This window comes from Rhincodon typus, chromosome 2 (genome assembly GCF_021869965.1).
Source record: "Rhincodon typus isolate 14 chromosome 2, sRhiTyp1.1, whole genome shotgun sequence".
In the NCBI taxonomy this organism is placed as follows: Eukaryota; Metazoa; Chordata; class Chondrichthyes; order Orectolobiformes; family Rhincodontidae; genus Rhincodon; species Rhincodon typus.
In genome coordinates, this window is record NC_063333.1 from 2,213,059 (window position 1) to 2,238,318 (window position 25,260).

The 25,260-nt window shown below is 46.2% G+C and overlaps 1 protein-coding gene across 4 annotated transcripts in view; it reads right to left on the bottom strand.

The window, feature by feature from the left end:
• zgc:86598 (STKc_CK2_alpha domain-containing protein) overlaps positions 1–25,260 on the bottom strand; it is a 79,118-nt gene that overhangs the window by 37,749 nt on the left and 16,109 nt on the right. For 2 of the 4 annotated variants that reach the window (XM_048612890.1, XM_048612895.1), the window contains exons 2-5: positions 7,857–7,995; positions 6,593–6,704; positions 5,884–5,985; positions 3,949–3,999 (exon numbers count right to left, since the gene is read on the bottom strand). In XM_048612890.1, the coding sequence (XP_048468847.1) occupies positions 3,949–3,999; positions 5,884–5,985; positions 6,593–6,704; positions 7,857–7,957 (366 nt within the window). In that variant the 5' untranslated portion in view covers positions 7,958–7,995. Of the gene's footprint in view, positions 1–3,948; positions 4,000–5,883; positions 5,986–6,592; positions 6,705–7,856; positions 7,996–14,028; positions 14,341–25,260 lie in introns of those variants that run through there. The other 2 variants (XM_048612908.1, XM_048612903.1) reach the window with 2 other exon arrangements.

The following is a 25,260-nucleotide window of genomic DNA, read 5'->3' on the forward strand; positions in this document are numbered from 1 at the left end:
CCTTCGTATCGTCCGCGAACTTACTAATCCACCCTTCCACTCCTTCATCCAAATCATTTACAATTAATGTGAATTGTGATGTCTACGTTGACCTCTCAAACTTTGGAAAAATCTCCCAAAACCCAAAGTCAACTTATTCACCAAGTATAAGATGTGAACTAGCAGAGTGGGTGTAGGTGGTTATCATTTTGAAATGCTAGCTGATCAACTGGTATTTTTTTTTGAAGATATGATTAGTCAAAATAGGTGAGGAAGAACCAGTGGATGAGGTATTTGTGCATTTTCAGAATCTAAATTTTTGATATAGTCCCATAGAAGATGTAACTATGTAATAATTAAAGCACATAAGATCTTAACAAACAGGAGCAGGAGTAGGCCATCTGGCCCCTCGAGCCTGCTCTGCCATTCAGCAAGATTATGGTTGATCCTCTCATGGCCGCAGCTCCACTTATCCACCTTCTCACCATAGCCCCTAATTCCTTTACTGTTCAAATATCTATCTCTGCCTTAAAAATATTCAAAGAGGTAGCCTTAACTACTTCACTGGGCAGGGAATTCTACAGATTCACAACCTTTTGGGTGAACAAGTTCCTCCTCAACTCAGTCCTAAATCTGTTCCCCCTTATTTTGAGGCTATACCCCCTAGTTCTAGTTTCACCCAGCAGTGGAAAATCAAATGTAATATTTCCAAGATTGCTGATAACACAAAACTAAGTGGGGTTGAAAGTGGTCAGGAGGAAGTGAAGAGATTTTAAGGTGAGTTGGATAAGTCAAGGGCGTTGGCAAATATATGGCAGACCAGTATAACGTCAACAAGTGCGAAACTGTCCATTTCAGTAGGAAAACAAAGTGGCAGAGTATTATTTAAATGGTGATGGATTAGGAAATAATGATGTCCAAAGGGACCTAGATATCCTTGTATACCAGTCACTGAAAGCAACTGTGCATGTACAGCAAACAATTGAGGCAAATGGTACGTTGGCCTTCATTGCTAGAGGATTCGAAGCAACGAAGTCTTACTGCAGTTGTACAGAGCCTTGGTGTGAACACCACGTATTGTGGCGATGAGCCCTGTGTGCAGTTTTGATTTATTTATCCAAGAAAAGGTACACAGAGCGAGTGCAGCAAAGGTTCACCAAACTAATTCCTGGGATGGCAGATTTTCTTGAGGAGAGACAGGGTCAACTAGGCCGGTGATCACTGCAGTTCAGGAGAATGAGACTGGATCTCAGGTATAAGTAAAATTTTGATTGGACTGGACAGACTAGATGCAGGGACAATGCTTCCCCGGTCTTGGAAGTCTAGAGCAATGGACACCTGTCTCAGGATACAGAGTAGGCCATTTAGGACTGAGATGAGGAGAAATTTCTTCATCCAGAGAGTGGATAATCTGTGGAATTCTCTGTCACATTATTCAGTGACTTGGCCTCTACAACCTATGCTCAAGAAAGTGATAGATTTCTAGACACTAAAAGACATCAAGGGGCACAGGGATTGAGCAGGAATATGGCGTTGAGATAGAGGATTAATTAGGATCATGTTGATCAATGGGCCAAATGGCCTACTCCTGCTCCTAGTTTTAATAATTTTTTTTTAGTGAATCCCCACAGTGTGGAAAAAGGCCAGTCAGCCTAATGAGTCCAGACCGACTCTCTGAAGAGCATCCCACCCAGACTCAGGCCCCTACCCTATTGCTGTAACCCTGCATTACCTACAGCTAATCCACCCAATCTACATGGTGCTCCAGAACAGGTCTCACCAATGTGCTGCGCAACAGTTGCCAAAAATTCCTACTTCAAACCACAGTTACAGCATTTTAAAAACCGCCACAATCAGTTCCACAGCAATGATGGACAGCTCAAATTTACTCAGAGTCACTTTGGGTATGACATCATAAGGATAACATTCAAGATGGAGATGCGGAGGAACCTTTTCCCTCAGGAGGCAGCAAATCTGTGGAATTCTTTACCTCAGGAGGCTGTTGAGGCTGGGTCACTACATACATTCAAGGCTGAGATAGTCAGATTGTTAATCAGGAAGGGAATCGAGGGATATCGAGAAAAAGCAGGAGAGTAAAACTGAGGATTATCAGATCAGCCATGGTCTCTGAATGACAGAGCAGGCAGAATGGCCTATTTCTGCTCCTATGTTTGATGGCCTCTTTGTGGATCAGATCTGGATTTAGAAACACCATCCAGAACAAATCACCTTCCTCTCCATCTATATTCCATAGTTTTTTGGATGATCTGATTGTACATTAACAGCATCCAATGATTCGATGACTAAACTACACAAAAGAATCAAGCAGAGCAGCATGCGTGTTTCCACTCTTTCAGAACGCTTTTTCTCCATCAACTCATCCACATGATCCAATCATTACAAACATAATGCTTGGGGAATGCATCCAAAAAGATAGTAGACCTCCTAGTATTTCTGCAATGTGGGTGTTACCTCTTCGCAGAGGCTGCTTAGTTGTACAGGATCTGAATATGCCCAAAACTATATTTATTGTACAAGCCACTGTGATGCCTTCTGATACACGCTTCTCAAGAACAGGTCAGTGGCTGCACTTTGTCCTCATGCGGCACTTTCTCTCAAACACTCCTTATTCTCCCATTCCCACACCAGGTCTTCCACAAACACCAAATTCCTTTGCTTTAACACAATTAGTGGATGAGCTAACAAATGTTATGAATTTTAGCTCAAAGCCAGCTTTGTATTTTCATCTTTTTTACTGGATTCTGCTTGCTGTTTGTCTCTCACAGCTGCTAGGTCGAAGCATCTTAAACTCCTGTGCATCATCGCGGCAGCACAATTGGCATCACCTGCTCGATTCCCTGACTAACTTGGAAGGTGAGTAAAACATGCCTTTTGGAGGCGAACAATTGCAACCAGCTCCTAAAGAAAGTACAGCTTTTCATAGCAGGAAGTGTTAGGAGGGCAAGTGGAATTACCAGTTAATGGGCTGAAGTCTCCTTCAAAGTGTCAGGGAGAAATCTTTAACAGCAATCTCCAGAATTTGAGGTCGGCCCCACTTCTTGCTTTCTCCACAAAATATAAGACAAGAGAGGGATATGGAGATATCCTTCTAGAAAGCAAAGGGGAACAGCTACACGGTAGCAGTATTTGTTTCACGTCACACACCCATTCCAATGTGAAATATCACTGATGCCTCACCAAGGCTGGGTCACAGCGTTGGAACTCCGTCCAATGTGGGTGTAGCCACACCACAGGAACGACAGCTGTTCAGGAAGAATCTTCGGAGAATTTCTTCCGGAAAATTTTCAATGTTATTTGTCACATTTCTGAGAGATCGCAGCTTTGCAGCTCCTTTGTGCCTCAGCTGGGAAAATCACCAGCCTGAAATCGAATCAGCTTTTTAAAGAAGAAAATTTTAATACGTTCGTGGGATGTAGGTGTCACTGAATAGGCCAGGATTTACTGTCTTACAGCCGGTGGTAGTGAGCTGTCTTCTTGAATTGCTGCAGTCTGCGTGCTGTAGATAGATGCGGAGTCTTGTTAGGGAGCAAATGCCAAGATTTTGACCCAATGACACTGTATGAACGGCAATACATTTCCAAGTCAGGATGGTGAGTGGCTTGGAGGGGAACTTGTAGGTGGTGGCGTTCCCATGTATCTGCTGCCCTTGTCCTTGTAGATGGTAGATGCCCCAGATTGGGAAGGTACTAGCCTGGGTGAGATACTGCAGTGCATCTTGTAGATACTGCTGTTACTGTTCATCTGTGGTGGAGGGAGGGAATATTGAAGGAGATGGATAGTGGAATGCCTCAGACAGATTCATTTTGAATTGTGATAATGAATTAGCACAGACAAGATGGGTAAATGGACTGGATCTGCGCAATGGGTTTCTATCGTGGAACCACACCTTGGCCAATAATTACAATATAATTCCTCTCCAACTCCAAAACAATTCATAACGTGACTCACCTTGAAGTCGGTGTTGTTTACGTGTTCAAAAACCAGTGCAGGCGTCCGAGACTGAGAAAGGCCCATTCCAAGACATGGAAAGAAAAGAAAGGTGTTTTTTAGTCCTGTGTGGTAATTAAATAAGATATGTTTAGAATAAAGTGTGACCTGCATTTCCATGTACTACATGACCAAATATACTCACTGGAGTGTTGAAGAATGAGAAGAGATTCAGTTGAAACATTTCAGGCTCTAAGGGGATTTGATAAGGTAGATACTGAGAGGCATTCATAAAGGGATTCTGAATAAAGGTTAAACAGGTTGGGATTCTACTCAAATTACTTTAGAAGAATGGGAGGTGACCTTGTAGAAACATATCAGATTCTTGAGGGGGTTGACAGGGTCAATGCTGAGAGAATGTTTCCCCTCATGGGAGAGTCTGAGAGACCTGAGGGCACAGTCTCAGAATAAACGATCGCCAATTTAAGACTGAGATGAAGAGGGTTGAGAGTCTTTGGAAGTTCTCGCCAGAGAGAGCTGTGGGAGCAAAGTCCTTGTGTATGTTTAAGGCTGAGGTAGATAGTATCTTGGTCAGTTGGGGAAAATCAAGGGTTACGGGGAAAGGGCAAGAAAGTGAACATGAGGAATGTGGGATCAGCCATGATCGTACTGAATGGTGCAGCAGGCTCGAGGGGCCAGATGGCCTACTCTTGTTCCTATATTCTACGGTCTTATATAGTTACAGGAATATCAAGAGGCTGACAAAAAAAGTTTGTTATAAACATATGAGTGAGGAGCAGTAGGCCACTCAGCCCTTCTAGGCTGCTCTACTATTCAATAAGATCGTGCTGACCTGATTACTCCACATTCCTACCTACTCAAAATAACCTTTCACCTCCTTGCTCATCAACAATCTATCACAGCTTTAAAAGTATTCAAAGGTTCTGCTTCCACCAATTTTCCAAAGATTCACATTCAATTTTTTTTTTCTTCATCTGTTTTAAATGGGCAACCCCTTGTTTTTAAAGTGACCCCTCGTTCTAGAATCTTCCACAAGAGGAAACATTCCATGCAGCAGACTGGCCAAAAAAGTGAAAGCGCAGTGGATACAGAGCAATGTGTTGAATTGGATCTAAAGCTGGGTTAATGACCGGAAACAGAGGGTAATGGTCGATGGCTGTCCTTGCAAATGGAGAGCTATTTCAAGTGGTGTTCCGAAGGGTTTGGTACTGGGGGCCCCCTGTTTGTTTTGGGCACAATAATGATCTGGACTTGAACGATGGGGGCACAATTGGGAAATCCATAGACGACAAAGATTGGCCCTGTGGTGGGTAGTGTAGAGGATAGCTGTAAGCTCGAGAATGATAGCAATGGGTTGACGGAGTGGGCAGAAACGCGACAGATGGAATCCAACTCTGGCATGTGTAAGGTAGGCAGTAAAAGGGAAAACATAATAGATAGGAATATATTGAGGGGTGGATGAAGTGAGAGATCTTGGCGTGCAAGTGCACAGGTCCCTGAAGGTAGCAGGACAGGTAGGTAAGGTTGTAAAGAAGGCATAAGGAACACTCTTTTTCACTGGCAGAGGTCGAGAATACAAAAGTAGGGATGTAATGATGAAACTGTAAAAGACACTGGCAAGGCCACAACTGGAGTACTGCGTGCATTTCTGGTCACCACATTACAGGAAGGATATAATTGCTCTGGAGAGAGTGCAGAGAAGATTTACAAGAATGTTGCCAGGGCTGGAGAACTGTAGGTATGAGGAGAGACTGGAGAGGTTGGGGTTGTTTTCCTTCCAGCAGAGAAGGCTGAGGGGTGACACGATATGAAAAGGTGAGAGAGCAATTTCACTGCCCTGTGATGGGAGGAAGGCAGTCAAATGAACCTGATTTCTGAGCCTGCTGTGAACCCAGAGACTTTAGGAAAAGCCCCTTGATAATACTCAATACTCACCACTGGGTCTTTTACTATGTCTAGCAGGATTATGATATTGGGGCCCCCTCGCAAGTTCTCTAAAATTTTTATCTCTCGCTTTATTTTCTTCTTTTTTACGGGCTGTGGAAGCAAAGAATTCAGTGAGCATTGGCACAGGATTCACAAAGCAAACAGAGCTGAAATTAAACACTGCTGAAAAGAGACATGTTTCTGAGGCTTTTGTCTTAGTCCTGAATGAGTGTAACACAAGAATGGCAATTTTCAAACAATCACAACTACTTTTAACTCCTGGAGTAAAGGATGCTTATTGGTTGGCAAGTCAATTCTGATTGGCCAAGGAGAAAGCATTAGGGATCTAAAGACTCTCCAAGCCCCCAGTAGTAGCACAGCGAATATATGCAGAAAGCCTGTCCCTGCAAACAAAAAGAATATGTTCATGCCTTGCATCTTATCAGAGACCATGGGAACATGCAGCCTCCAGCAGTTGCTAGAGTAACAATATGGCTACAGATCCTGTTCCTCAGTATTGTCACAGCTGGCTGACCAACAGGTAATGTTGGCAGACTAATCCACAGGAGATAGCCCATTCAATCCCCACCCACTTCTCAGTAACAGCAAGACAGAGGGGGAAATCACTGAGAACACCGACAGGGTAAATTAAAACACGAGGAATGAGAAACACATAACTACAACACTTAAAGACCGTTGTTAGACAATTAGCACCCACCTTCAGTATTTTGACCACTACTTTCTCATTATTTGTGATGTTGATGGCTTCAAAGACTTCACTGTACTTTCCACGACCTAATTTCCGAACTAACTGATAATCATCTTGATTGCTGTGTGAGAAAACAGGATAACATTCAAACGAGTGCAGTCAGTCACAGATCACCACCTTGAGCTGCCATCCTGCAGCTACACAGGGACAGCAGGAGAACTGGTCAGGGATCTCTGCAGTCATCACTCATTCTGGATATAGGCCTCCCACCCAACAGCTCTAGCGCTTGGCTGCTGGTACTGAACGGGATAGCAGAGAGATGGCGCGGGCAGTTAGTTCAGTTGGCTGGAAGGCTGGTTCGCATTGCTGAATCATACCAGCAGTAACAGTTCAATTCCCGCACTGGCTGGTGCTACCACAAAGGCCTCATGTGTGAGCGTGCATACGAGCTCAGTTTGCAGGCAGGGTGGGGATTGGTGGCCAAGGGGAAAGGCATGAGTGGGGCTCCAGACAGGGGTGTGGGTGTCTGTGCCAGCATATCATTGGCTAGGCAGCATTTATTGCCCATCCCTAATTGCCCAGAGAGCAGTTAAGAGTCAACCACATTGCTGTGGGTCTGGAGTCACATGTAGGCCAGATCAGGTAAGGATGGCAGTTTCCTTCCCTAAAAGGACATTAGCGAACCAGATAGGTTTTTCCATCAATCGACAATGGTTTCATGTTCATCATTAGAGGCTTAACTCAAGATGTTTATTGAATTCTAATTCCAGCATCTGCCGTGGTAGGATCCGAATCCGGATCTCTGGAACATTACCTGGATCTCAAGATTAACAGTCCAGCGATACCAGAACTAGGGCATGCATGTGGGCGCAAGTGGAGAAGTGGGAGAAAAGACAGGGGAGTAGGCAGGAGCTATCTACAACATCAGGCTCTGAGGATTGGGGTATTACGTTAGCATCAATCCAAGGTGAAGACTTCGTGAAACAACAAAGAGAGGGAATAATCAGGTTCTTTTTGGGTTGACAGGCTGTAAACAATTGTCTGTAACAATGACCAGGACTGGAGGCTTCAACCAGCCTGAAGAGGTGCAGGCGGGGCCGAGGGCGGGCTGGGGTGAGGCGTGAGCGGGACCGGGGGAGCGAGGCGAGGCGAGGCGCAGCGCGGGTGGGGCCAAGGGGGCAACAAGAGCAAGAGACGAGAGCACATGCTACAAGAGCATGAAACGACAGCAAGTGTGAGAGATGAAAGCGAGAGACACAAGAATTATTCTTACCCCCATTCAACGACGTGTGATTCATAGTCCCAATACTCGCGAGGTCTTTGTGTGTTAACATCTGCATATACTCTGGCCCTGCTTGGGACCGGCCCAGACATGGTTCACTAGGAGCTGAAATGGCCACTTGCTGCGTTACCTGCAATGCAATGTGAAGGATTACATTTTTTCGTCATCTCAGTCCAGGTGTCCTGTAGAGCCTCCCGATGTTCTCCAATTGGATATGAGCAAATGCGTTAAAAAAGCAACTGATAACAGATACAGACAGACAGCCAATGCAGAAAGCTAAGAGTGGGAGTGTCAGGGTTAACATAGCCTGTGTGTCTGGCATCTGACACCCCCCCAACACACTTACCAGGATGACCACATATCGGGCAATACAAAAACCATCATATGGCTCAGTGAGTACTGCTCCTCACAAAGACTCTGAGACCATTTGCCGCCACCTTACACAGTGCTTAACACAGCAATAGCACACCTTGCCCCCATAAACACAACTAGCTCTGTCTGGGCATCTTGTCATGTTCTCTCCTCACATGGCAGCAAGTTCCATCTTACCACCATGGTCTCATGGGAGGGCCTGGTGGAGAGATTGAGAGGTGAAACCAAAACAGGGATTCAAGGCAGAGTTGTGTATCTGCCATTGTTACCAATGAGGACCTGCGTAGCAATCAAGAACACGAAAGACTGGCGGCAACTAGGGATGGGCAATGGATCAGCCACAAGTGAATTAAAATATGACAGGACACTGACCATTGGCTCCAAATGGACCCTTTGAATGAAACATGACAAGTGGAGTTTGTCATTCTGTTAACAAGAGATGAACTGTACCCTCTGATCCTAGCCTTATGCTGCAGAACTGTCAATGAATTTAACTCAATGTGGAAACAAACCGCCATTTGATGTTATCACACTGTTAGACTGTGTGATGGGGAGGTGGCTGGTGAAGAAGCTGCCTCCTTTTATACCTCAGACACTTGGAAGAAAACAGTTTTGCAGGGGCGAATAACTTTGCACTCGTGATGTGAAACACAACTGCCAAATGATGAAACAACACAGAGGGTGTTTGACAGTGACACTGCATATCAACTACCTCTACTGTTGCTCCACTCAACTTCCCAACATTCATCAACTCGCATGTCATCTCTCCTGCCAGAAAAAGCTATCACAACAGCACAAAACTGGCATGGGTTATGTGGGCGAACGGCCCCCAGACATACATTTTCACTAGTGTTTGTGCTTCCCCTACCCTGTACATTGGAGCCAATATAACAGCGGTCCCTCCCACCACCAACACCCAACACCCAACACCCACACATAGCCAGCACCTTAAAGTAGTGGAAAAGTACCACACCTTCCGAAAGATTCTCCAAGGTCAGTGACAGGAAAGGTGACCCAACAGCAGCATCCTCTCCAAAGCTATCAAGGTGCTAAATCACTCAAAACCAGCTCCACTGAGCATAATGTGGCTCATCGGTGCCACTGATTACATCAAACAGTGTCTGCAGCTCCAAGCGCAAGACTCTGGGGTGCAGCTACCATCTTTAGTCGTTGGCCCCAGCCTCCCAAGTGTGTGGGGTGCTGGGAGGCAGCAGGAGAGAGTGACCCTGCCCAGCAGTGCAGAGGGGACAGCGTGCTCAACTATTTAAGATGGCAGCACCAGCTCAGTAGGCCAGTCGACTCCAGACCAGCTGCATTATTTTCTCTTTTCTCTCTCCTATTCATCTTTTTCTCTTTTCCTTCTTTTCTTCATCTTCCTGATGTCATGGGACTTTTGGCTTCATAGGCCCAATGCATGGACTCCTGGAATTGGTGGTGAGGTGTCAGCTGCAGTGATGGTGGAGCAGGGTTTCCTGGCTGCGGTAGGCCTGGAACAGGAACCTTGCCAATGGAGATCAATTCTACTTAAGCACTTTCTTTTTATTCTTTTGCACTTGCAAATGGCGACAGAACACTTCTCACTGTATCTCCCTAGATTTTTGTGACAATAAACAAAAATTAAGATATCTGACACCAGACTCCAGAAACAATGGAATCCAGACTTGGAACACGGCTGGGGCAGGACACTCCCAGGAGGACAGTGGAAACATGTTCGGAACAACCACGAAGTATCACCGAAGAAGTCAAATGTCAGCCATCATTCAGGGGAGAGCCTGATGTGCGATGGACCAGAACGCAGAAGGCTCAGTTGGGAAGGAACCTAACATCAGAGATTTCATAAGGAACACATAGAAGCAAAGCCAAGATGTCTAAGGGAGAGACAAACCCCCGCACGCTCCATCCACACAACCCTTCAAACACCCGAGGCCCACACGTTAAAGCTAACAGAATGCTCTGTTTGATTGTGGGAAGGAAACTGAGTGCAAGAGTAGAGAGATTATGCTTTAGCTATACTGGACGTCTGTGTACAGTACCAGTCACCATACTTAGCGAAGGGCATTAATGGATTGCAAACAGTTCAGAGAAGGTTTTCTAGACCAATATTTGGAATAAGTGGATTGCCTTCTGAGGAATGGCTAGACCTTTATCCCCCTGGAAGTCTCGATTACCAAGGAGATGAGAGCTTATTGGGGATAAGCAGGAATGTAGAGTTGAGATTGAAATCAGATCAGCATGATCTTACTGAATGGTGCAGCAGGCCTACTCTCAGTCACATGTGTGGCAGAGTCTACAGATCATGCATTGGTATTGAACTATCTCAGAACCCATCGAACCCAAAGTGGAAGTCGCTGGCAATCCCAAAGGGCAGAAGAGGAAGAGGAAGAGGACGAGGACTAAACCAAAATGTCAAGTAAAATTGGAAATAACACTGTGAAATTTTCCATGAATAACTCCCATCTGTTAACAGTGAAATAGTTATCTAACAGTCCATCCTGCCTCCAAATACATGACGGGAATTTAGACCAACCTGAGTTTAACACAAGATTCTTTGCTCAGGGTGCCACCACTAAATTTAAGTACAGTGAAACGACCCGAGGCTAGCCAAGCATGATAGGACATGAAGGCTTCATTGCTAGGATCAGGAGAGGCTGTTCAGCCCCTCAGCTGGAGCCTTGTCTATCTTCATTCATTCAGATCATCAGTGATCTGCTCTTTAACTCCTCTTATCCACAGCTGTTTTCATATTCCTGGCTGTCAGTGGGGAAACGGCTGGCAGGCCTGGATAGCAGATGGCAGTGAAGGATGTAGCCTAGCGCGGTGGGGGGGGCACAGCGAGCAGGCCCAGTGCAGGGGGGGTGGGGGGGGTGGGGGGCAGGGGAAGCCCAGCATGGAGTGACTGCAGGCCCATGGCTACAGAAGACTGTGATGTTGAACTTTTAACTGTATTTCTTTAATTTCTATTTTGTACCGAGGTACCCTTGTATCCAAGATGGTGCCAGGAACGGCGCCTTTGAACCTTTTTCACTGTACTCCTGGAGTTCTGTACTTGACTACATGTGACAATAAACCCGAACAGCCTAAATAAACCTAACCAACAAACGTTTATCAATCTTACTTCTGAAAATGTCAAACGATTCCTGCCACTCACACCGCTTTAGAGAGGAAAAGAGAGTTTCAAACATGAAGTCCTGTACTAAAGAGAGTTTCAAACATGAAGTCCTGTACTAAAGAGAGTTTCAAACATGAAGTCCTGTACTAAAGTGTGAGACAAATATATTGAAAACAAAGCACAAAGAAATGTCAGTTAGCAAAATAAAAAGAACAAGAGAGTTACAGCGACTGAGAATTCCAATCTTCCACATTTAATCATTAGCCCTTTGGATGAAAGCTTCAAAAGAAATGTCACCCACTGCATTTTTCCTTCCTTCCCAACAGGAATGGCCTGGATAAGGTCACAGCAGAAAAGCTGCAGCAGTGTACAGGCTGGCTATCATTTACAGAGCCATGACCCGATTTCTGTTGTCTTGCTCCTGAAGGAGAGAGAGACTTATTCAGGGTTATTCATCAAAACCTGCCCCTCAAACTGGTACTGAGCTCCCAGCGATGATCAAGGTGAGGATATCTCAATGCACTCTGGGCAAGTGAAGCAGTTAATTACTCTTCATGGTGCACATTGCAATTTCCATTTACCTCAGACACAAAGATACCCGAATGGAAACATACAGAGCCTTGGATATCCCAAAACAATTAACAGCCAATTAAATACATTTATAACGTAGTTGCTGCAATCAATTTGCAAATAGCAAGGTGCCACAAACAGCAATGAAATAAGTAATTCACTATAGACTTGGTTCAAACATGGACAAAAGGAGTGGATTCCAGGGAGAGCTGAAGGACAGCCCTTGACATCAAGGCTGCAATCAACTGAGTGCAACATCAAGGAGCCTGAGAAAAACTGGAATCAGGGGCCACAGTCTGTGCTGGTTGGACTCACAGCTGACACATAGAAAGATGTCTGTGGTTGTTGGAGACCAAATCATTTCAGTCCCAGGATCTTAGCCAAGCCAACAACACCCACATCTGATCAGCAAATGAAAAAAACTGGATAATCTGCTTTAAGTCATCTTGAATCAAATACTGCTGCCACTGTAAGTGTCTAGTTCAGGTCCTTCCTGTCATGATAATGTCTGAGCAGATCCATAGCAGATATCTATAATTGTGCCAAGACATCTTGCTTCCTTAGGATCAGTGCATCGAACCTTTTATAACCAGCCGAGCAGGGAAGATGGCTCCTTACATTTAACAGCTCACCTGATGTCAACATCTAATGCCTGACCTGAGTTGCCATTCAGAAGGTGAGCTACCTTCTTGAAGCCTTGCAATCCTTAGGGTATCAGGACACCAACAATGCGTTAGGGAGGGAGCTCCAGAGAAACCCAGTGACACTAAAGCAACACTGATATATTTCCAAGTCACGATGGCGAGTGGCTTGGAGGGGAACTTGCAGGGGGTAGTGTTCCCATATATCTGCTGCCCTTGATCTGCTAGATGAAAGCAGTTGTGTATTAGGAAGGTGCCACTGAAGGTGGTCTAATATGTTTCTGCAATGCATAGTATAGATGGTACACACTGCTGCCACTGTGCATTGGCGGTGGAAGGAGTGAAGAGTAAAGCTGGTCGATGTATTGCCAGTCAAGGGGCCTGCTTTGACCTGGATGGTCTCAAGCTTCTTGAGTGTAGTTGGGGCTGCGCCCACTTGGGCGAATGGGGAGTATTCCATCACACTCCTGACTTGTGCCTTGTAGATGGTAGACAGGCTTTGAGGAGTCAGGAAGTGAGCTACTCATGGCAGCATTCCTAGCCTCTGACCTGCTCTTGTAGCCACAGTATTTACATGCCTAGTCAAGTTCATTTTCCAGTCAATGTTGCCCCACAGGATCTTCATCTTGGGGGATTCAACAGCATTAATGCAAGGGATTGTTAAGGAGAATTAAACAGATTCCCTCTCATTAGAAGTGGTCATTTCCTGGCACTTGTCTGTGGCAAATGTTACTTACCACATAGCAACTTAAGCTTGGATGTTGGCCAGGTTGGACACTTGCCTAACACAAAGGAGGATGTGCATGGTTGTTGGTCATCAATCACCTCTGTCCGAGGACATCACTGCAGCAGTTCTTTGTGGTTGTATCAACGAACATCCAAAGATGGTTGAGCTAGGACACTACACCGAGGAACTCCTCCAGAAATATCCTGGAGCTGATAGGATCCATCAACTGTAAACATCTTCCTTTGTACTAGATAGGGGATGCGATGGCCTAGTGGTATTATTGCTGGACTGTTAATCCAGAGACCCAGATAACATTCTGGGACCCTGGTTCGAATCCCGCCACGGCAGATGGTGGAATTTGAATTCAATAAATATCTGGAATTAACAATCTCATGATGACCATGAATCCATTGTTGATTGCCAGAAAAAACCCATCTGGTTCACTAGTGTCCTTTAGGGAAGGAAACTGCCATCCTTACCTGATCTGGTCTACACTTGACTCCAGACCGACAGCAATGTGATTGACTCTGAACTGTCCTCTGGGCAATTAGGGATGGGAAATAAATGCTGTCTAGCCAGCAATGCCCTCATCCCGTAAATGAATAAAGAAAAAAACATATGACTCCAACCAGTGAGTCCCCCAACACTACCACCACCTGATTCCTCCTGCATCCAGTTTTGCTTGGGCTCCTTGATACTACACTTGGACACATGCAGCGTTGATATCAAGGGCAGTCAACTCACCTCTGTCGTTGTGCTCTTTCGTCCATGTTACAACAAAGAAACTGACATCCAGTCCAGCAATCAACCACGTGATCGTGTAGTTACCTTGCACTCAGTACCAAAACAGATTAGCTGCCCATTCACCCCACTCACTCCTATTAACATAATGCCGGTCTAAAACATTTCATCTCCATCCAGAAAGAAGCCTTTCCCAATTTTGGGGGTTTTCATTGCCCAGCAGCATGAGAGTGAGCTTGGAAAGTAGACAATTGGCAGAGTTCAGCCCGATGTGCTGTTTAATATTTAACCTGGCCTCTGACTGGGCTTCAAACAGCACGATCTGTAACGATAGCAAGTGAGGGTGGTGACATGACCTCATTTCTGCAAAGCCTGGCCAGTTCAGATAAGGGGAAGGTCATGTGTTTGGGAAGAGAGAATATACAATAAACAGTAGGATATTGAGAAGTGGAAATTGGGAACAGCATACATGTGAATGCGTAACATATTAGATTTTTGATAGATAAAGAAATTGAGGGTTTTAGGGTATGTACAGGGAAGTGGAGACCACAACCAAATTAATCATGATCTTACTGAATGCAGAGCGAACTTGAAGGGCCAAATGATCTATTTCTGCTCCTATGTATGTCCATAGATCCCTGAAAACATCTGGGCAAATAGATAAGGTGATTAAGAAATACAAGATACCAGCCAAGACATTAGAAATAAGATCTGGGAGGTAGTGCTGGACCTGAATAATACGCCAGTTGCAGTAGTGTTTGCGATGCTAGTCCCTGCACAAGGAGAGGTGACGGAGGGGATCTACCACAATGTTGACAGGAATGGAGAACTTTACCCAACACGAAAGATTGGATAGGTTACAGTTATTTTCTTTGGAACCGAGGAGGCTGAATTCAGGTTTAATTCAAGTGCATAAACTTATCAGGGATCTAGATAGAGTGGATAGGCAAAGAAGAAAGATGTATGAAACACGTTTGAAGTGTAGTTGCTGTTGTAGAAAATGCAGCAGCCAGTTTAAGACCATTAAGATGTAGGAACAAAGTAGGCTATTTGACCCATCAAGTCTGCTTCGCCATTCAAGGAGATTGTGGTTGATCTGATCATCTTCAATCCCAACAGATTGATGTTGATTTTAAACTCAACCTGCTGCCATAGTAGGAACTTCCCTATGAACCTGTGCTTCTAGATAAGAACTCTAGTGACATGGCAAATACACCCTTGACAAACAAGCAAATAATACCATACTAAGTACATAACCAGTTTCTTTGTGATTGAAGGATAACCATTGGCCAGTTCAGAGAATAATGCCCATGTTTCTTATTTCTGTTTTCTCTGGGGATGCGAGTTTAGGCCCTAAAATCATAAGACATAGGAGAGAAGTAGGCCATTCAGTCCATCGAGTCTGCTCCATTATTTAATTAGATCATGTCTGATCTGATCTGATAACCCTCAATGCCACTTTCCTGCCTTTAACCCCCTAAACCCTGATTCCCTAAAGGTTTAAAAATCTGGCTCTCTCAGCCTTGAATATACTTCATGGCCCAGCTTCCACACCCCTCCGAGGTCAAGAATTCGAGATTTACTCCCTTTTATTCCTCCTCACCGGTCTTAAAAGGTTCAGGTTATGCCCTCTGGTCCTATACTCTTCCACAAGTGAAAAGTAACCTTTCCGTAATTATCCTGTCATATCCCCAAGAAACCTGTATATTACAATAAGGTTGCCTCTTATTCTTCTAAATTCCAATAAGTACAGGCCCAATCTTCTCAAACTCCCCTCATAAGACAATGCCCCTGCACCCGAAATCAGCCAAGTGACCCTTCCCTGGATTACCTCCAATGCCACTATGTCTTTCCAGCAATGGTTGCTCACTAGTGTTTTTTTAATTCACTTATGCAATGGGGTGTTGCTGGCTGGGCCCAGCATTTATTGCCCGTATTTGCCCTTGAGAAGGTGGTGGTGAGCTGCCTTCTTGATCCACTGCAGTCCATGTGCTTAGATTGACCCACAAAGCCCTTAGGGAGGAAATTCCAGAATTTTGATCCAGTAATGCTGAAGGAATAGCAATTTATTTCTAAGTCAGGATGGTGAGTGACTTGGAGGAGAACTTGCAGGGGCTGGTGTTCCCATGTATCTGCTGTCCTTGTCCATCTAGATGGACATGGTCATGGGTTTGGAGGGTGCTGTCTGAGGATCTTTGGTGAATTTCTGCAGTGCATCTTGTAGATAGTACACACTGCTGCTACTGAGCGTCAGTGCTCGAGGGAGAGGATGTTTGTGGATATAGTGTGTGTCAATCGAGCGGGCTGCTTTGTTTTGGATGGTGTCAAGCTTTGAGTGTTGTTATCCAGGCAAGTCCTAAGCATCACGGATGTCTGCCTTTTTCAAACAACGCTTTTATTAAACCCCCCACCCCATCATCCAGACAGCCCTCCACTGTGCCTCCTCCATTCCCCGCTCCACAGCTCTTAACCACCACCCCTGTCCAAAGATAATAGACAGGGACCCCCTTGTCCTCACTTTCCATCCCACCAACCTCTGCATCTAACATATCATCCTCAAACACTTCCGCCAGCTCCAATCAGACCCCACTACCGGGAACACTCCTCTTTGCCTTCCGCATGGACCATTCCCTTCGCCACTCCTTAGTTCACGCCACACTCTCCACCAACCACTCCAACCCGCCCGGTACCTTCCCCTGTAACCATCAAAGATGCAACACCTGCCCACACACCACCTCCCTCACCTCCATCCAGGGCCCTAAACAGTCCTTCCAGGTGAGACCTTCCTTCACCTGCATCTCCTCCAACCTAGTCTACTGCATCCGGTGGTCCCGAATTGCTCTTCTCTGCATTGGTGAGAAGAAATGTAGACTAGGTGGCCGTTTCGCCAAACATCTCCACCTGGCCCATAACAGCCAACCTAACCTCCCAGTCACTGTCCATTTCAACTTCCTGTCCCCACTCCCCCTCCGCCACGTCTGTCCTCGGCCCCCTCCAGTGTTGCAGCGACTCAGAACGCAAATTTGAAGAACAAAACCTTATCTCCCACCTGGGCACCCAACAGCCCGGAGGACTAAACACTGAGTTCTCCAATTTCAAATAAGCTCCCCAGCCTTCCCTGGCTCCCCTTCCAGCCCCACCTCCTCCCTTCCATTCCACCTTCGGACCTTCTCTTCCAGCTATCAACTGGATTCATCCCTCCCATCAACCCCCCTGCCATTTATCTGCAGCTCCCCCTACCCCCACATCCAGCCCTGAAGAAGAGTAATACCCGAAACGTTGACTTCTCCTTTCCTTCAGATGCTGCCTGGCTTGCTGTGTTCTTCCAGCCTCCTGTGTGTCTACCTTGGATTCCAGCATCTGCAGTTTTTTTGTGTCTAGCCAAGTATTCCATCACACTCCTGACTGGTGTTTTGCGGATGGTGGACAGACTTTGGGAAGTCAGGAGAGGAGTTACTTGCTGTAGTATTTCTAGCCTCTGACCTGCTCCTATTGCCACTGTGTTTATCTGTCTAGTCCAGTTCAGTTTCTGTTTAATGGTAATCGCCAGGATGTTGCTAGTGAGTGATTCAGTGACAGTAACGCCATTGGATATCAAAGAACGGCGGCCAGATTGCCTCTTATTAGAGATGGTCATTGCCTGGCATTTGTAGCACACAAATGTTACTTGCCATTTGTCAGTCCAAGCCTGGCTATTGCCCAAATCTTGCACCATTTGGATGAGGAAAGCTTCACTATCTGAGGAGTTGTGTGCTGCACTGAACATTGTGCACAATCAGCAAACATCCCCACTTCTGACCTTATGATGGATAAAAGGTCAAAGATGAAGCTGCTGAAGATGGTTGGAGGTCAGAGTTTCAGCAATGCCAATGGCATCGAAAGAGGATTCGATTCTCTTGCATTAGAAACGGACATAGTCCAGTGCCAACATTGTTTGGCACCAGTCGGTCCAAAGTCTGCAGCATATGTGCACAGTGTGTCCAACTGGTATCTCAACACCACCTCTAAATTGGGTCATCAATGCATACTACTTTAGATCTGTACATTGCTGAGAATTCTAGTCATATTCATGTGAAATCTTGTGACAATTTGAGATCTTGTACTTCCATGCATTCAGTTATAATTCCGATGTCAACACTGATACTGATAAACAGTCACACTGCAATCATGGCCTCCCACAAGTGGCGGCGCTGCAGTAGTTCAGCACCACATGTCCCAGAAACGTTTTTGGAATTTATATGCTTCAACAAAATTGACTCTACCCCTTCTTAAATTCCTGCAAGTTCTTCATAGAATCCCTACAGTGTGGAAACAGGCCATTTGGCCCATCGAGTCCACAATGACCCTCTGAACAGCATCCCACCCAGACTCACCCTTTACCCTATTTCTGCATTTCCCACCCTTGACACTATGGGCAATTTAGCATCGCCAACCCACCTAGCCTGCACATCTTTGGACTATGGGAGGAACCAGAGCACCCGGAGGAAACCCACGCAGACACGGGGAGAATGTGCAAACTCCACACCGACAGTTGACCAAGGGCGGAATTGAACCTGGGTCCCTGGTGCTGTGAGGCAGCAGTGCTAACCACCGAGCCACCATGCTGACCCATGGTAACGTCACCATAGTTCTAACAGAGCATAGGGCTGCTCTCATTAGAAAGAGACAAATGGTGATGGTTTAACTGGAGGGTTACCATGTCTCAGGCAAGGGGAAGGGTTGAGTAGGAGATTTCTTCATTGTAACCTCAGCCAGTGATAGGAATTGAGCCCACACTGTTGATGTCACTCTGCATCATAAACTAGCCATCCAGCCAACTGAGCTAACCACTCCCTCCTCCTTATGGTGAAAGAAAACTGAAATACAACCTAAGAATAAAAGTAGCTTCAAAATGGTGCCTGAATGAATTCAGCTCACCCGAATCGAATCATCCATATGTTCTAATCTTTTACGTCTGAAGACGGCACGTGATCTTGATGGTCTCTGATTAATTGATAATGTTGTTAAAGGGTTTTCTCAAGTCAACCCACAAGTGTTGAAGCATGAAGGGTTTACAGACAGTGCAGAGGATGAACAGACTGTATGAGGCTGTCTTACAGACTCTCTTGAAGTTGTAAGTTCAGCAACACTGATGGGGTGATAGCCTCATACTCGGTTGTTCAGTTGCAGGGGCACTCACTCTCTCATCTTCAAAACGTCCAATGTGAAAGGCCTTAGGGCTATTTCTGGTGGATTGTGAATATACACACAAGGCTCTCATTGTTCAAGAAGAGAGAGAAAAAAATATTCGGGCCCACCCAAGACTTTAGATGCAAACGGTAACCAGTTTGTTGTGAAACTGCTCTGCTTGTAATCACATTGATACGATCAATCAATTGCTTCTCAGTCCAAGGCAGAACGAACATTGCTTTGAAACTCAGATAAGAATTTCAATAGCCCATTTATTTCTGTGTCCGAAACTCAAAAAAGTGCCAGCAACCGGGGAAAGCATTCTCCGAAGCTCCGGCAATCTTTCACATTCAGCCAACCATGCAAAAACCAGCAAGGAAGGAACAGCATTCTCCCTCTCAAAGAGGTCAGATCAGCCTTGGTATCAGGTGAAAGTGCTTTAGTCAGATTTGTGGAAGGGGACAAAAATGATAAAGCAAAGAGGGAAAATCTTACATGCACAACTCTCCTCTTCGATTGAACTCCACCCTACAACCATTGCCAGCACTACTATAAAACTTTTAAATGTGCCTTTCCCAGTATATGATTTCATAGAATCCCTATAGTGTGGAAAGAAGCCATTTGGCCCATCAAGTCTGAACCCTCTGAAGAGCATCCCAACACCCTATCCCCATATTTCCCATGGCAAACCCATCTAACCTACACATTCTTGGACACTACAGGCAATTTAGCATGGCCAATCCACCCTAACCTGCACATCTTTGGACTATGGAAGGAAACCAGCGCACCCGGAGGAAACCCACGCAGACATCGGGAGAACATGCAAACTCCACACAGACAGTCGCCCGAGGCTGGAATCGAACCCGAGTCCCTGGTGCTGTGAGGCACCACCGAGCTACTGTGCTAATTTGTATACAATATATGTTTAAAAATCAGTGAAAACTTCCCAATTGTGAACCTGTAGCCCTCAGGATGTCTGCTCCAGTATGCCTGGTAACAAAGATTTGTTACAGGCCTCTCATGCCTTCAGGATGTCTCTAAGAGACTGAGGCAGGGATGCAATTGAGATGTGTATGAGGACTGTAGACAGAAAGAACCTTTTCCTTTGATGGAGGCATTAATTACTGGGGAACAGACTTAAGGAAAGGGGCAAAAGGTTGAGACAGGATGTGCAGAAACATCTTTTCACCCAGAGGGTGGTGGGAATCTGGAACGCACTGCCTGTAAGAGAGTGTAGAAAGAGAAACCCTCATAACATTCAAATACTTGAATGTGCACTTGCAATGCCAAAGCATACAAAGCTATGGTTGAGTGCAGAAAGATGGGATTAGAGTGGTTAGGTGGGTGGTTTTGACCAGCACAGAGCTGATGGGCCAAAAGGGCCCTTTTTGTGCTATAGACCTTTGTAACTCTACGACTCGATAACTGTCTCAGAGATATTCTAACTCTTCAGGTGTTTAATTGCTAAAAGTAAAGAAAAGGAGTTTGGTGAGAAAGGGAGAGAGAGGTGTTCCTTCTGTTCTTCAGGAGACTAACAAAGTTCAAAAAAGGAATTGAAAAGCTGCATGAGGGGATCGGTGGTGTGTTGAGACTGCAGCATTTGAAAGCTTATGGCCTTTGGTGTGATTCAGGCAAATATGTCAGCAATGTTGACAGTTTGAGAAGTTTCAGCTCAAACATTGTGAGCTGGATACCAAGGTGCAGACACTGCAATGCATTTGGGAGGAGAAAAGTGACCTGAACTCTCAGGAGACAGCACAGTTCAGGTGGATGGATAAAGAGTCATGGAGTCATACAGCATAGAAACAGACCCTTCGGTCCAACCAGCCGAACATAATCCCAAATTAAACGAGCCCCACCTGCCTGCTCCTGGCCAATATCCCTTCAAATCTTTCCTATTCATTTATCCATCCAAATGTCTTTTAAATGTCGTAATTGTACCCGCATCCACCACTTCCTCAGAACCGCCCTGTGTGTAAAAAATTTGCCTCATGTCCTTTTTAAATCTCTCACCTTAAAAAATGTGCCCCCTGGTCTTGAAATTCCCCAACCTAGGGAAAAGACAACTCTATTTATACCTCTCATTATTTTATAAACTTCAACGTCCTACGCTCCAATGCAAAAAGTCCCAACCTATCAAGCCTTTCCTTATAATTCAAACCTTCCATACCTGGCAACATCCTGGTAAATCTCTTCTGAACCCTCTCCAGCTTGATAATATCCTTCCGATAAGAGGGTGACCAGAACTGGACACAGTATTCCAGAACAGACCTCACCAATGTCCTGTACAACTTCAACATGACCCCCTGACTCCTATACTCAAAGTTCTCTGCAGCCAAGAGCAAGAGTTCAGATAGCTATGTTGGCTAACCAGTGCCAAGGTTCAGACATCTGCTCTGGGTTGAACAGGGTCAGTCCAGTGATCACATTCATATAGGCACCAACATCAGGTGCTCTCTTTACAGTGGTGGGCGTGTGGAATGCGCTGCCAGCGGTGATAGTGGGGTCAGATACTTCAGGGACTTTTAAACGACTCTTGGATAGGCACATGGAGGATAGTAAAATGTAGGGTATGCAGGGTAGATTGATCTTAGTAGGATAATAGGTCGGCACAACGTCCTGGCCAAAGGGCCTGGTTCTGTGCTGTACTGTTCTATGTTCTATGTTCTAAACATAGGGAGAATGAGGAAAGAGGGATTCTAGGCAGGTAGGGACTGAATTTAAAAGCAGAACCTCTAAATTATTACTTGAACTTGGAGTACAGTGGCATAGGATAAACTATTGTGTGACCTGTGGGGAAAAACTCTCCCTATTCCTGGGAAATTGCTAAGGAAAGTTTGAGCTGTAACTTTAGGATGGCCTATATCTGAACCTTACTGGAACTAATATTCTGGCAAATTATAAAATTAGGGTGATAGGAGAGGGTTTCAATATAAATCATAGAGGAGTGGAATCAAGTGAGTGGAGATAGAGTAAAGCAAAGGGAACCAGTAAAGCAATAGAGCAGGGCAGAAACATGGGTAATGATAACTAGATTGTGACAGGAAGGGACAGCATACAAGCGTATCAGCAGCTAAGTCAAGGATTGCAAAAGTGGTTTTAAAAAATGTTTAAAACCTGTATATTAAATGCTGCCAGCATTTAATATAATCATAGAATTTTACAGTACAGGAGGCCATTCAACCCATCTGTCTGTACCAGCTCCCAAAAGAGCAAACAAATAGATGAATTGTTAGCATAAATGGAAATAAATATGTACAATCTGGGAAACATTGGAGACATGGCTGAGAGGTAATCAAAGGAAAGCAGTAGGTGTACTATACTTGGATTTCAATAAGGCACTTGATAAGGTGCCACACGTGTACAGGGGACAACCAGTTAGTTCATCAACCCTTTATCCACATCAACAGGAAGCAGACAGTGGGGATAAATAGGTTAGGCTCAGTTTAGAAAGTTACAACCAAAGGACTTCCACAAGGATAGGTGCTGGGTCCTCAATAATTAACTTCCCTTGTCAGCCATGGTTGCCTTGTTTCAGAGATAGTAGGAACTGCAGATGCTGGAGAATCCGAGATAACAAGATGTACAGCTGGATGAACACAGCAGGCCAAACAGCATCAGAGGAGCAGGAAGGCTGACGTTTCGGGCCTAGACTCTTCTTCAGAAATGGGGGAGGGGAAGGGGCTTCTGAAATAAATAGGGAGAGAGGGGGAGGCGGATAGAAGATGTATAGAGAAGATAGGTGGAGAGGACACAGACTGGTCAAAGAGGCGGGGATGGACGAGAGAGTTGTTTTTCCGGAGGGAGGAGGGTATCCCCCCAGACCTCCCCCTTACTGAGGACGAACGGTCAGTCCTCAGTAAAGGGCTCACCTTTGTCTCCCTCCACCCACACATCAACAAATACCGGTCACGTTTGGACATAGAGCAGTTTTTCCGCCGCCTCCGCGCTTACTTCTTTAACCGTGAGCCTAACCCTCCCTCTACTGACCCCTTCTCCCACCTCCAACACACCCCCTCCTCCTGGACACCACCCCAAGGCCTCCGACCCTCCCTCAATCTCTTCATCTCCAACTGCCGTCGAGACATCAATCGCGTCAACCTCTCCACCCCTCTCACCCACTCCAATCTCTCCCCCGCAGAACGTGCAGCCCTCCGCTCCAACCCCAACCTCACCATAAAACGTGTGGACAAGGGAGACGCAGTTGTAGTATGGCGCACTGACCTCTACATCGCCAAGGCAGGGACCAACTCTCCGACACCTCCTCCTACCGCTGCCTTGATCATGACCCAACGCCCGACCACCAAACCATCATCTCCCAAACCATCCACAACCTCATCACCTCAGGTGACCTCCCACCCACAGCCTCCAACCTCATTGATCCCCAACCCTGCACCGCTCGCTTCTATCTCCTTCCCAAAATCCACAAACCTGACTGCCCTGGTCGACCCATTGTCTCCGCCTGCTCCTGCCCCACCGAACTGATCTCCACCTATCTCAACTCCATTTTCTCCCCCTTGGTCCAGGAACTCCCCACCTACGTCCGTGACACCACCCATGCCCTCCACCTCCTCCAGAACTTCCAATTCCCCGGTCCCCAACATCTCATCTTTACCATGGACGTCCAGTCCCTCTACACCAGCATTCCCCATACAGATGGCCTAAAGGCCCTCTGCTTCTTCCGGTCCCGCAGGCCCGACCAGTCCCCCTCCACTGACACCCTCATCCACTGAGCCGAACTCGTCCTCACCCTCAACAACTTCTCTTTCAATTCCTCCCACTTGCTACAGACCAAAGGGGTGGCCATGGGTACCCGCATGGGCCCAAGCTATGCCTGCCTCTTTGTAGGTTACGTGGAACAATCCCTCTTCCGTACCTACACTGGCCCTAAACCCCACCTCTTCCTCCGTTACATTGATGACTGTATCGGCGCCACCTCGTGCTCCCACGAGCAGCTCGAACAGTTCATCCACTTCACCAACACCTTCCACCCCAACCTTAAGTTCACCTGGACCATCTCGGATACCTCTCTCTCCTTCCTGGACCTCTCTGTTTCCATCTCCGGCAACCACCTAGAAACCAATATCCATTTCAAGCCCACCGACTCCCACAGCTACCTAGAATACACCTCCACCCACACACCTTCCTGCAAAAATGCCTTCCCCTATTCCCAATTCCTTCACCTCTGCCACATCTGCTCCCAGGATGAGGCATTCCACTCCGTGCATCTCAGATGTCCTCGTTTTTCAAGGACCGCAACTTCCCCCTCTCAGTGGTCGAGAACGCCCTCGACCATGTCTCCCGCATCTCATCCCTCACACCCCCTCCCTGCAATAACAACCAAAACAGAATCTCCCTCGTCCTCACGTACCACCCCACCAACCTCCGGATCCAACCCATCATCCTCCGACACTTCCGCCATCTGCAATCCGATCCCACCACCAAAAACATTTTTCCCTCCCCACCCTTACCTGCTTTCCGGAGGGACCACTCTCTCCGTGACTCCCTTGTCCGCTCCACACTCCCCTCCAGCCCCACCTCACCCGGCACTTTTCCCTGCAACTGCAGGAAGTGCTACACCTACCCCTACACCTCCCCCCTCACCCCCATCCCAGGCCCCAAGAAGACTTTCCACATCAAGCAGATGTTCACCTGTACATCTGCTAATGTGGTATACTGCATCCGCTGTTCTCGTTGTGGCCTCCTCTATGTCGGGGAAACCAAGCGGAGGCTTGGGGACCGCTTTGCAAAACACCTACGCTCGGTTCGCAATAAACAACTGCACCTCCCAGTTGCAAACCATTTTAACTCCCCCTCCCATTCCGCAGACATGTCCATCCTGGGCCTTCTGCAGTGCCACAACGATGCTACCTGAAGGTTGCAGGAACAGCAACTCATATTCCGCTTGGGAACCCTGCAGCCCAATGGTATCAATGTGGACTTCACTAGCTTCAAAATCTCCCCTCCCACTACCGCATCCGAAAACCAGCCCAGCTCATCCCCGCCTCCCTAACCTGTCCTTCCTCCCACCTCAAGCCCCACCCCCATCTCCTACCTACTAACCTC